The 11182-nt window shown below is 40.1% G+C and overlaps 1 protein-coding gene across 2 annotated transcripts; it reads left to right on the top strand.

The window, feature by feature from the left end:
* Positions 1-708: 708 nt before the first annotated feature.
* On the top strand, positions 709-9908 carry LOC146678958 (lactadherin-like). 2 transcript variants are annotated; one of them, XM_085405346.1, is made up of 10 exons: positions 709-967; positions 2951-3076; positions 3157-3288; positions 6064-6177; positions 6369-6550; positions 6638-6793; positions 7555-7699; positions 8423-8607; positions 9078-9230; positions 9639-9908. In XM_085405346.1, the coding sequence occupies exons 1-10, from the start codon at positions 892-894 to the stop codon at positions 9780-9782; spliced, it is 1413 nt and encodes a 470-aa protein (XP_085261472.1). In that variant the 5' UTR covers positions 709-891; the 3' UTR covers positions 9783-9908. The 2 variants fall into 2 exon arrangements, with proteins under 2 accessions (XP_085261472.1, XP_085261467.1); XM_085405341.1 differs by having other exon boundaries at positions 8405-8607.
* Positions 9909-11182: the final 1274 nt, after the last annotated feature.

The raw sequence follows: 11182 nt of genomic DNA, 5'->3' as shown, positions 1-11182 counted from the left end.
GTAACATAAAGATACGATTAAAATTGCTTATTTACTAAGTTGTATGTCGTGTGTAGACACAACACTGGCTCATCTCTTGAGTTAGGGAGTTTTAAATACTTGAATGATTTATAGGCCAGTGTTAAAGAAGAATTTAAATAAAGTCTGGCTCCTTAGAAGGGAAATAAAAAGTGAGGTGTGGCTCAAGACTTTTGCACAGTACCCTATGCTACAGGTGTTTTCGTTTCCAGTATATAATCCCTGGGGCTAATTCAAATCTCAGCCTAACCTGTCAATCTGGCCAAGGGGAGGGGGTAGTGGTGCATTCACATGCTCACAATAAAACAAGTTATTCAACGCACAAATATTTTAGGGTGCACTATGAAGTTGAATAACAGGTAATTAAGCTGACTGATGCCTTTCAACGACTTTCAGTTAATTTTAGATAAAAGTTAACTCACGATGAAGAGACAAAATTAAAGTGGAAAATGCCTTTAATGGTAAGGCATATTAGAATGCATAAAGTCAATTTAAAAAATTGACCAGCACCATAGCACATAAATACATTTGTTTTCGTTCTTTGTTGTTTTGTTTAAATGTAGGAGTAAGTAAGTTTGAAGTCAACAAGAAGTAAAAAATAATGAAAGAAGTGGCGAACAGACTGCCATGAATGAATATCAGAGGACTTCCTCCTCACTTCTCTCCGCCCACCAGAAAACGTCACACGTCGTTAACTCGGGTATTAGCGAAAATCTCAGCTCTCCCATTTATCACCCGGCTCTTCATCTGCGTTTTAGTCGGAATTGCGATATTTCCGACTGCATTTCAAAGCCGCATTGGTATTCAAATTTTAAAGGTAGCGCGTCTTTCCGGACAAACAACCCCCCGGGACAAAGTAAGGCTAAAACAAATATGAAACGTCCTGGAAATGTAACCCCAGCGTATGTAGGAACATTTGCTCTGCTGCTTTGCCTGCATTCAGTTACAGGTAAGTTTCCTTTTGAATAAACGACACGAATCAAAGCGGAATATTGCGTTAACGCAGAACTTAAAAGTTTACTTTGTTGACAGGTCTCTGCCTCTAACACTAGACTCCATTTCTCCTTAAGGGGACTCTGGTGCTGTTTGTTGTATTTTCCATGGCATTTGCTTCCCTTTTCCCCATTATATTGTCAATTCACTGTGAAGTGACCTACTTTGATTGCTTTTTGTTTTTCCTTTTCACATAAATCAACGTAATGCAGGGCGAAAAGAAAACAGCAGATGTACAACAGTAGCCTAAATATCTCAAGTATTTTTACTATTCTTACTTAAGCATTTAGGATTCAATTTTGTGCACTTTTTTACCCCCTGAAAGCAGTCAATGTAGACGTATGCCTATGATAATGTGAGCTCATTATTGTCCTGGTAGACTAGGTGATTAAATGTGAGACCGGTCTGTTATTACACGTGATACTCTGTTATTACTAAGCTCTATTCTGAGCAGTGATCATTGTACAAGAAGCGATACTTGCAGTAGTGAACAGTTCTCGTGGTTGTTTTCCCCTTTCTCAGTGGACAGTGTTTCTAGAAATGTCATTATTCTCACAGGCACACTTACAGGTGTCCCTTTAGTTGTCTCTGTGGACATCTACCTGGACTCACAAGGATTTGATGCAGATGGAAAGGAAATTAATGCCATCTGTGCTCCTGTCTGGGGCCATCATGAAGCAGCTGTCCACACATCTAAATTTAGTTCAACATGCAAATGTGATTTTGTTCTCATGGTGGTTGTGTACATTCAGAGTCCCACCTGTCTGTCAGGTGTGGTGCATATCCTGTCCCACCCCTGAGCTGCTGTATTGTCATGCTGTGTACCTAGTCTGTTATTCAAAGATCCGCATGCTTCTGGAAAACTCAGCTAATCCTGGACATAAACACATTCTGCTGTCAGAGGTTGGCTCATAAAGACAGTGGCTACATCATAGGACCAGCTGTTTTCCAGCTCACACAGCCTTAGACACTTTCCAGCATTTATTCGGGATACACTTTTTGAGAATTTAACCACATAAAACTTTATATTGAGTCACATTTCCACTGTATTTTGGGCTATTTATTTATGTGTTTATTCTTCTGATCCGTTTTCATGGCGAATAGTTTCGTAAACATAGATTGTGCTGTATTCAAGAATAATTCATGTAGGGTTTTGGCCTCACTGCCAAACAAAATGCCAGTAAATTGCAGTTTGTTGTACCTGGAGCTGCTCACAGTTTGAATGGTGACTGCTGCTGTTGAGTCAATAGACTGGAAAAAGAAAACAAACATAATGAGGTAAAGGTTTTGTAACTTTGAGAGATCTCGTATGACTCATAAGCTTTTGTCCTGCCGCTCCCACTGAGGTCTGAGCCATCATTTCACACAATCCAGGCATGATGTGTGACTCAGTGCCTCCCAGCAAAAACTGCAGGAGCACTGATCAGGGCAGAAACTCCAGCAACACCAGGGAAAGATCTCTGTGTTACTCTTTAGATACACCTGATGGCTGTACCCAACCATTTACCATACATTATCTGCAATAGAACTGAACTTTGGGAAATGCAGTGCTATATTGAGTTGGTAGTGCTGAGCGATACCATCTTTTAGACCTGGGGCATCAAACATAATGCCCGGGAACTAGAATTATCTGCCAAAGACACCAATTTGGCCCACTCTGCAGGTTTGAATAATGTAAAGGAGGGCATATATTTTGGAGGTTTGGAGCTTCTCCTGCTGATTAAGACATCTCCCGGGCCATTCATACTACAACAAGTAATTAATTAATAGATAAACAATTAAATGACAAGTTTTTTTGTTTTGTTGTTTGTTGTTGTTTTTTCACTATCTACTATAGAAATGTATGCTTTTTGCAGTGGATGCATGCATGTGCAGCCGCGGTGTGAATAGTAAATACTAATAATCGTTGCACTGCCTTTCCTTTATCTCTTTCACTCAGCTGACTACTGTAAGGTAAATCACTGCTACAATGGAGCAACATGCGTGACTGGAGTAGGAGAGGAACCCTTCATCTGCATCTGTGCCGATGGCTTTGGTGGAGACAGCTGTAACCTGACAGAGACAGGTAGAGCTGAAAAGGAAAATTCTGGTGGGAAAGCACCGAAGCACGTACCGAAATTAACACCTTTCTTTTTCCATCTTCAGGACCTTGCAGTCCCAACCCCTGCAAGAACGATGGGTCCTGCGAGGTCATCGCTCCGACCAGACGAGGAGATGTTTTCAATGAGTACATCTGCAAGTGCCAGCCCGGCTTTAAGGGAGTGCACTGCCAGATCAGTAAGTTACTTCTGGCTATGAGTCAAAAGCCTGAACTGAACCCTTTTTGTCTTGTACATCTATAAGACTACTTGCTGTACTCCAGAGGACATCTAACTCCTTATTCAATGAATTTTAAAACAATTTCTGGCCACTTAATGTTGACATAAAAGATTTATCGTTTAGGAATGGGTTGCATTCTAATTTCTTTCAAAGTAGTATTTTTTAGAGAACAGCTTACCCAAAAATGTGAAAAACACAGTAGCAAGCTCCACTTGCAGCAGATTTCTCTAGAAGTTTTAACACAAGGAGTTTTTTCTTCCGTTCACATCTTCGGCAATGAAAGGGATGTGTAGTCCGCTCAGCAGCTTCATGAAAGGAGCCCATTCAGTGGCTTCTGTGGTTATTCTCTTTGGCTAATTAGTAAAAGACCACTCCAAGTCTCTTAGCATGCAGATGCTTCTCACACAGGGTCAACATTGCATCTATTTTATCCCAGTCAAATGAATAGTGAATTCAGTCATATCCTCATAGCAGAATCCAATACAAGTTTGCTTGTAAAATTAGCATTAAAACATGAGGATTATTAGTGGAGCAAATGCATGAGAAAATAACAAAAAGGAAGCCAAACTTAGGGTGTGTGTGTGTGTGTGTGTGTGTGTGTGTGTGTGTGTGTGTGTGTGTGTGTGTGTGTGTGTGTGTGTGTGTGTGTGTGTGTGTGTGTGTGTGTGAATATTATTCCTAGACACCTCTGAGCAGTGGCTGACATCCTGAACTGTGAGTTTGGTAGCAAAAATGATGAAAAAGATTTAATGTATAAACCTTCTGATTCAAAATCTTGCATAACTTTGTGAAGAGGCTTTTTTTCCCCTCTTTTCCTCTTTTTGTGGAGGAACAGCTCACCCTCCCAAAGCCCATGCTCTGACCACCAATTGTAGTGTTGGTGCAGTCTGGTCGTCTACTCCCATATTTTCTAATTTTGAACCAGGCAGACAATATACGCCGCACTATATAATATGTCCAGTAAATGCACGGAAATAACACTCCACAAAAAACAAGTGATGTGATAGTAGGTAAAGAGCCTTTGAGAAGTCACTGAGGTGAAGCCAGAGCGTGTGAAAATGAATTCCACTTGACAAAAATAAAATGTTCAGTACAAGCCAGATCTTCAGGCTTCAGATTTAAGTAGCAAAAAAAAGCAAAGGCTATTTCACAGTCTGCCTCTTGGTAAGATCATTTGTTTCTCAGTGTTATTAGCTGTGCTGTGCCCGTGCTGTTGTGACCAATCCTCTTAGCATTAACTGGAACAGGAATTAAACAGACCCATGTGGCATTACGTCAGCCCTGCATTCATTCTGAAGTTTCTTGGCGTTACTAAAACGGGTGAAATAAGGCATGTGTGATGCTTAGGTGTCAGTTACACAGCTTTCATCAAGTCTGAACTTAATAACGTAACAACGTTTTTGGACTTTACCTTTAAAAAAAAAATCGTATTAGATTTTGTCACTGTCACTATAAAAGTTTGCACGTAAACTCCTCCTACACAGTTAGAGTTAAGCAAACAAAATTGACACATAGGTACATTAGGACCCTAAAGTTTCTTATCTATATACAATATTATGCCATCACATTGCCTAGCAACCACCTACCATCTAGCTAAAATGACGCATTTGTAGCATTTATGCACCTATAACACCTTATAAAAGCACTGTATCATTGCAATTTTACAACAGTTAATTTATATTCAGATTATAAACTATATATTATGTTGTATCATCATATGTCATATCCCTGTATTAGCCAGTGCGCATACTATTTCTCACACAGAGATGAAAAAGCAGAAGACAGTGTATTCTGCTGTGTAGATCATATAATTCATTGATGCGGCTGAGATTTTCTGCTTGTGGATTTTTCATGGAGCAGGGAGTGGGGCTGACCTCCTCTGGCTGCGGGTTTGGGAAAACATAAACATGGTACACACTGGTTTTCAATACAAACCAAACACAAAGACTTAACATAACCTACTATTATTACAAAGCAATCTATATACTGGTCATTTAGTAAAACAGCACCTTTTGTCTTCTTAGCTGCTTACTTTCAGTCACATTTTGCCTTTTAAAAACTGAAGGAATATTGTTTGGTGTGCAATCTCACTGCTTGGTTTAAAAATGAATAGGTTCTTTTTCAAACAGTAGAGAAGAAAAATGTGTAATCATCCCAACTGTCTGTAGTCTTCATGTTGTATGAGTGTGCCACCTTGTGGAGATTACCAAGCATTACCTAGACAGTGGACCTTCAATCAAAACTGGACCTTCAATCAAAGGAGAAACATTAATGATACTTAATGACAAATTTCACTATTATTTGAAATACCTTCTTTTTTTTTTCTTTTTTTTTAAAGAGCTCAGTTTGTGTATACTGCTGTTGAGCAGATGTTCTAGCTTGTTGCCAGAATAGTTGGTGTGTAAGTGTGTCAGGTGACACGACAAGGATATAACTTCAAAGTTTCCGCTGTTCCCACCTGTTCACTTTTCCTTCTTCAATGACGCCATGCCTCAGGGCCACTTCTGTCAACGCAATAAGATTGAAGAGTAATTATTTGTCACCAGCTGAATGCTGGAGACACAGTGAAATTATTATGGTCATTCACCTGCTTCAGTCCTCCACCAGTTTTCCCTCAGATGTTTGTGCTTGTTTGACAAGTGTGAACCGCATCTGAAGCACTCTTTGTTTGTTTTTGTTTTTGTTGTTGTTGTTTTATTTATTTGTTTTGTAATTTCTGAATTTGATTTTCAGATGTAAATGACTGTGAAAAACAGCCTTGTAAGAATGGAGGGCAATGCCGAGATCTGGATGGAGACTACTCCTGCCAGTGCCCCTCACCGTATGTTGGAAAGCAGTGCCAGCTACGTATGTGCACCACCATTAGACACACACATTTCAAACAGCCTGACAGCCTGTTGTTACTCGCTTTGCCTCAACATTTTTTAAAGAACTTAAAAACTGATGAGATATCCTTGTAAGCGTGGCTCACTCAAGCATGAGAAAAAGATCTAAAGCGTGGCAAGAGTAACAAAAAATCCCTCCATCTCATACCCCAGGGTGTGTTTCTCTGCTGGGGATGGAGGGAGGAGCAATCGTGGAGTCCCAGATTTCTGCTTCCTCTGTGCACTATGGCATTCTGGGTCTTCAGCGCTGGGGCCCAGAGTTGGCTCGACTGAACAACCAAGGCATCGTCAACGCCTGGACGTCAGCCACACACGACAAGAACCCCTGGATCGAGGTGAGAGAAGTGAATGCTTTTGACGAGACTGAGCAGTGCATGACCTGTCCAGATGCTCACTGACCCATGGCGTTTTGGTTACAACAGATTAATATGCAGAAGATTATGCGTCTGACGGGCATCATCACTCAGGGTGCCAGTCGCCTGGGCACAGCTGAGTACATCAAAGCCTTCAAGGTGGCAAGCAGCCTTGATGGAAACTCCTACATCACTTACAAAGTGGATGGCCAGCAGAGGGATAAGGTAGACACAACTTTGTACTACATATGTTATTTTCTATTGTGTTTAAAGTGGACCTGTTAAGCTTTTTCTCATTTTCTAACACATAGATACTCTTACAGTGGTGGATGTCGATATTAAGGTGTTAAACAATCTAGAACAATGAGATGAGGTGTAGAAGTAATCCCAATGAGCCAGACTTTTTTTTTTTCAACTCATGCCTCTCCCTGATGTTTATTTAGAGCTGTGTTCCTGAGATGACAGATGATATCTGCTCTCACTGACAAGCTCCACCCACCTCTTGTTTGAACCCTCTGTTTGTAAGAGGCAGCCAATCAAAAAAAAGCTGAAGGGTAGGCAGCCCAGACCGCCCTGTTGCACCAAAGTCCAGTGCAGGACAAATAAGGATTATTCTCTTTGTCTTCAAACTTCACAACTATATACTACCCTTGGGGGACCTGGGTATCTAGGGTAGCTAAGCATTTGACCTTGACCTTCAAAATCAACAAGATCATAGTTGATCTTGAAAAGAATTTAATCAGAATCAGAATCAGAATACTTTATTAAAGAAACCATATTGAGTAATCTATCATATGAAAGGGCATAGAGAGAGCTATAAAACACACCGTGACGCCATTACAGGCTGACATCATCATGTTGTAATAAAAACATCATAAAACAGTTTTAGTATAGCCCTTGCCCTTTGGTGGGAGTTAGTTGTGCTCTCTGAGTGTTCTTGTTGACTTTGTTTATTCAGTTTGCTCACCTGTGTTTGTTTGCTGCAGGTTTTTGTGGGCAACATAGATAACGACCGCACAAAGACAAACCTTTTTGACGTTCCTATCGTGGCCCAGTACATCCGCATCATCCCCGTGGTTTGTCGCAGGGCCTGCACGCTGCGCATGGAGCTGCTGGGCTGTGAACTTCACGGTAAACACAATAAACTTCCAGCACAGCCGTAACACTTACAGCAAGGTCAGCGAGCAAAAGCAGTTAGATAAAAAAGATAGGACAATAATGAAAAAGGACAGGTGGTGTACGCTAAGTCGAAGTCAGGTCACAGCCTCTGTGAACCCTTAACCTAAACTGCATAACTCCTCGCAGCATCGTTAGTGTGTCTTGTGCTACTGTGTTGATGTCTTCTTACTGTGGTCTTGCTGACAGGTGAAATGACAGACTTTTGAAATTTAATTGCACCACATCTAGCCTAGTTTGACCACATAGAAGTTATCCACTATAGCTCTGTGGGTACAGTCCTTATTATGAAACAACAAAAGAAGCCATTTCAAGCACTCAAGAATAAAAACACTGCCGGCTGTGTTTTTGTCCATCTTCAGCTTTTGTCTTATTTGATCTTAATGCTAAAAGGTTTAAAGAAAAACAGCTCTGTGTGCTATGTTGCATGCTTTCTTCTGCATTGTGTGGCTCTTCTGTTTTTTTCCTTTCACTCGGTCACTGGTGGGTATTTGTGATTGTAATCAGTCACTCGCTTTGTGAATGTTCGTCATTCTTAAAATGTTGGGTGAAGTTGATTCTTCTTTTCTGTCGGGTGATTTCAATTTTTCCCCTCTTTTCTCTTTCTGTTGCTTTGGCTTCCCCCTCCCTCCGTCTGTCCGTCTGCCTTTTGATTCACAGTTTATTCAAACACGGCAGGTTGCTCAGAGCCTCTTGGTATGAAGTCTCGGTTCATCTCAGACGGGCAGCTTTCAGCCTCCAGCTCTTACCGCACGTGGGGCATTGATACTTTCACGTGGCACCCTCAGTTTGCCCGGCTGGATAAGGTGGGGAAGACTAATGCATGGTCTCCTGCTTACAACAACCGCTCAGAGTGGATCCAGGTGAGGGAAACCGCAGCAGTCACCTTTTTTAAAAATCTTGTTTTCTTTGAAGTTACTAGTTGGTAATGCCATTTTTTTCCTGCTCCTTCCCCGGAGAGATTTCGCAGGTCTTTCCTCCCCACTGCTGTCAGACTCCATAATAAAGACTTTAACTGATCAAGCACACACATCCATACATATGCAATAATACTAAGTGCAATAATCCTTTCTGTCATTGTTGTATTTTTACTCAGTTGTATATAGTATTTGTATTTGTATTCTATTTTTATCTTATTGTATATTTATTTTATTTTATTCTACTGTATATAGTATTTTATTTTATTCTATTCTGTACAGTTGTGTACTGTATTTATTCTTATTGTATTCTAATTTTTGCCTCATAACTTTTGCACTGTCCACTTCCTGCTGTGACAAAACAAATTTCCCACGTGTGGGACTAATAAAGGTTATCTTATCTTATCTTATCTTAGGTTGATCTAGAGAAGACAAAGCGCCTCACGGGCATCATCACACAGGGTGCAAAGGACTTTGGAGTAGTGCAGTTTGTATCAGTGTTTAAAGTTGCTTACAGCAATGATGGGGAGTCCTGGAGTACAGTGAAGGAGAACACCGGAAATGATAAGGTCAGACGTATGTGAATACCTGAAATGCCATTTCCTCTTTTTTTTTTCCATATATGTCAAAGCTACGTTAAAAATAAGGTAAGATATACTTTATTATCTCAAAAGTTGAGAAATTGCTGTGTTGCAGCATCCAAAACATTAAACAAAACGTAATAAAATACAATATGACGAAACAATATTTTGATTCAGTAAGGTAGAAAAACAGGAGCAGTATTAAAAAACCTACACAAAATCATAGAAAATTCCACTTCACCTCCACTTCAGAAAAAAATTGTAATCTAACAAACAAAACACACACTCACACACCCACGCATGCACAAAAACAGTCACTGACACGTGTAAATGGGAGTAAGGTGTGTTCAAAACAATGTGTTTTCATTTAACAGTAACCTTAACATGTTTTTGCAGCTCTTCCAGGGAAACACTGACAACAACACCCATAAGAAGAATGTTTTTGAGCCTCCGGTCTATGCTCGATACGTCCGAGTCATCCCCTGGGAATGGCACGAGCGCATCACTCTGCGCATGGAGCTGTTGGGCTGCGATGATTAGAAACTAGTCAATAACCATTTATCAGCACTCCATCCTCATCCTCAGATGCTCCGTCTGCTCGCACCACAGCGGAGGACGGATCGCAAACAGAATCATTTGCTTTGTTTTTTTACTCCATGGGAATCATATATGCTGAATAGCTTGGACTTTAACACTTGTAGCACTTTGACTGTAGCAACCCCCCCCCCAATGTTTACATTGCTAAAAGTTTGTTTGATGCTGCAACATTGAACTGCTCACAGATCCCTCACAGATTGATAATTTGTCCTTTAGGAGCTTTTTTTTTGCACAGATCTTCTCTTAGTCTGTCTAAGAATGCAAGCCCTGAGATTTTCCCGGTGTAATACAGAGTGTATTTATGGCATTTTCAACCACACAGGACAGGAACGCTTGTCCAGAGCAGGAAAATGATAACTTTCACATTTTGACTCCACGGATGAGTAGGGTTTTCTGTTTGTTTGTTTTGGGGGGGGGGTTAAACACATTTTGACACCTTTTTGCTTTGTTCCTAAATTTAATTTCATGACCAACTAATTCTTTTTACAAAAAATGTGAAATATGTAGAAAACAGCAACGTTTTGCATTGCTTTTTTAATTCACTGTTGGTTAACATTATTAAATGTTTTAAAAAAAAAACTCTTTCTACACTTTGTGTATCTTTTCAGCTGAGACACAAAAATCCATTTTTGAGCTGTTAGAGTGCCCATGTTAGAGTAGATGCTCACAGCTGATTTAAGCATGAGCTGACTTGTTAGCAGAGTCATGTACACAGGGTACAAAATGAAGGCGTAGATAAAGAAGACAAAAGTGAGCATTCTTTTGTACAACTCAGCATTTAAAAGGAGATAAAACTTAAAAGAAGGTGCAGTTTTTGAGCAGCCTGGCGTTGGCTGCGTTCCTCTTTGTTTCGCAAAGAACAAACTGTTCTAACCACACAAAACATGATGTGAGTCTTCATGCTCAGCCTGGTGATGGTGAAATTGAAGCTAAGGAATTCAGGAAATCATTTCTTAAACACTGATATACAAAAACTCATCCTTTAACTTACTATTATGTTTACAATTTTATGTCCTTTTTATAAGGTTTCAATGTGATTCCACTTTTATAGCAGTTTTATTTTACTCTCACATCCAATGGGAATCTCTACCAAACAGTGGAAACGTGGACGTCAAATTTGAGTGAGTGACACGCAGTACAAAAGTACAGGAATCACTCTTAAACTGTTTTCTAACATCCAAATTAGGTCAAACAGCCTGTTTATGTAATAAATGAATACATGATACAGCAATAAGAAAGAGACGTGGCAAAAATGGCATCCATGGGAGAGTTCAAAGAGAAAACCACTGCTGACTCTACATGTGCCAAAAAACATCTTGATGACTTTGGGGAAACTATTCTGT

Source organism: Rhamphochromis longiceps, linkage group LG1 (assembly GCF_057381845.1).
Source record: "Rhamphochromis longiceps isolate RC_006_pf linkage group LG1, R_longiceps_female_GT1.1, whole genome shotgun sequence".
Taxonomy (NCBI): Eukaryota; Metazoa; Chordata; class Actinopteri; order Cichliformes; family Cichlidae; genus Rhamphochromis; species Rhamphochromis longiceps.
This window is presented reverse-complemented; position numbering and strand designations above follow the sequence as displayed.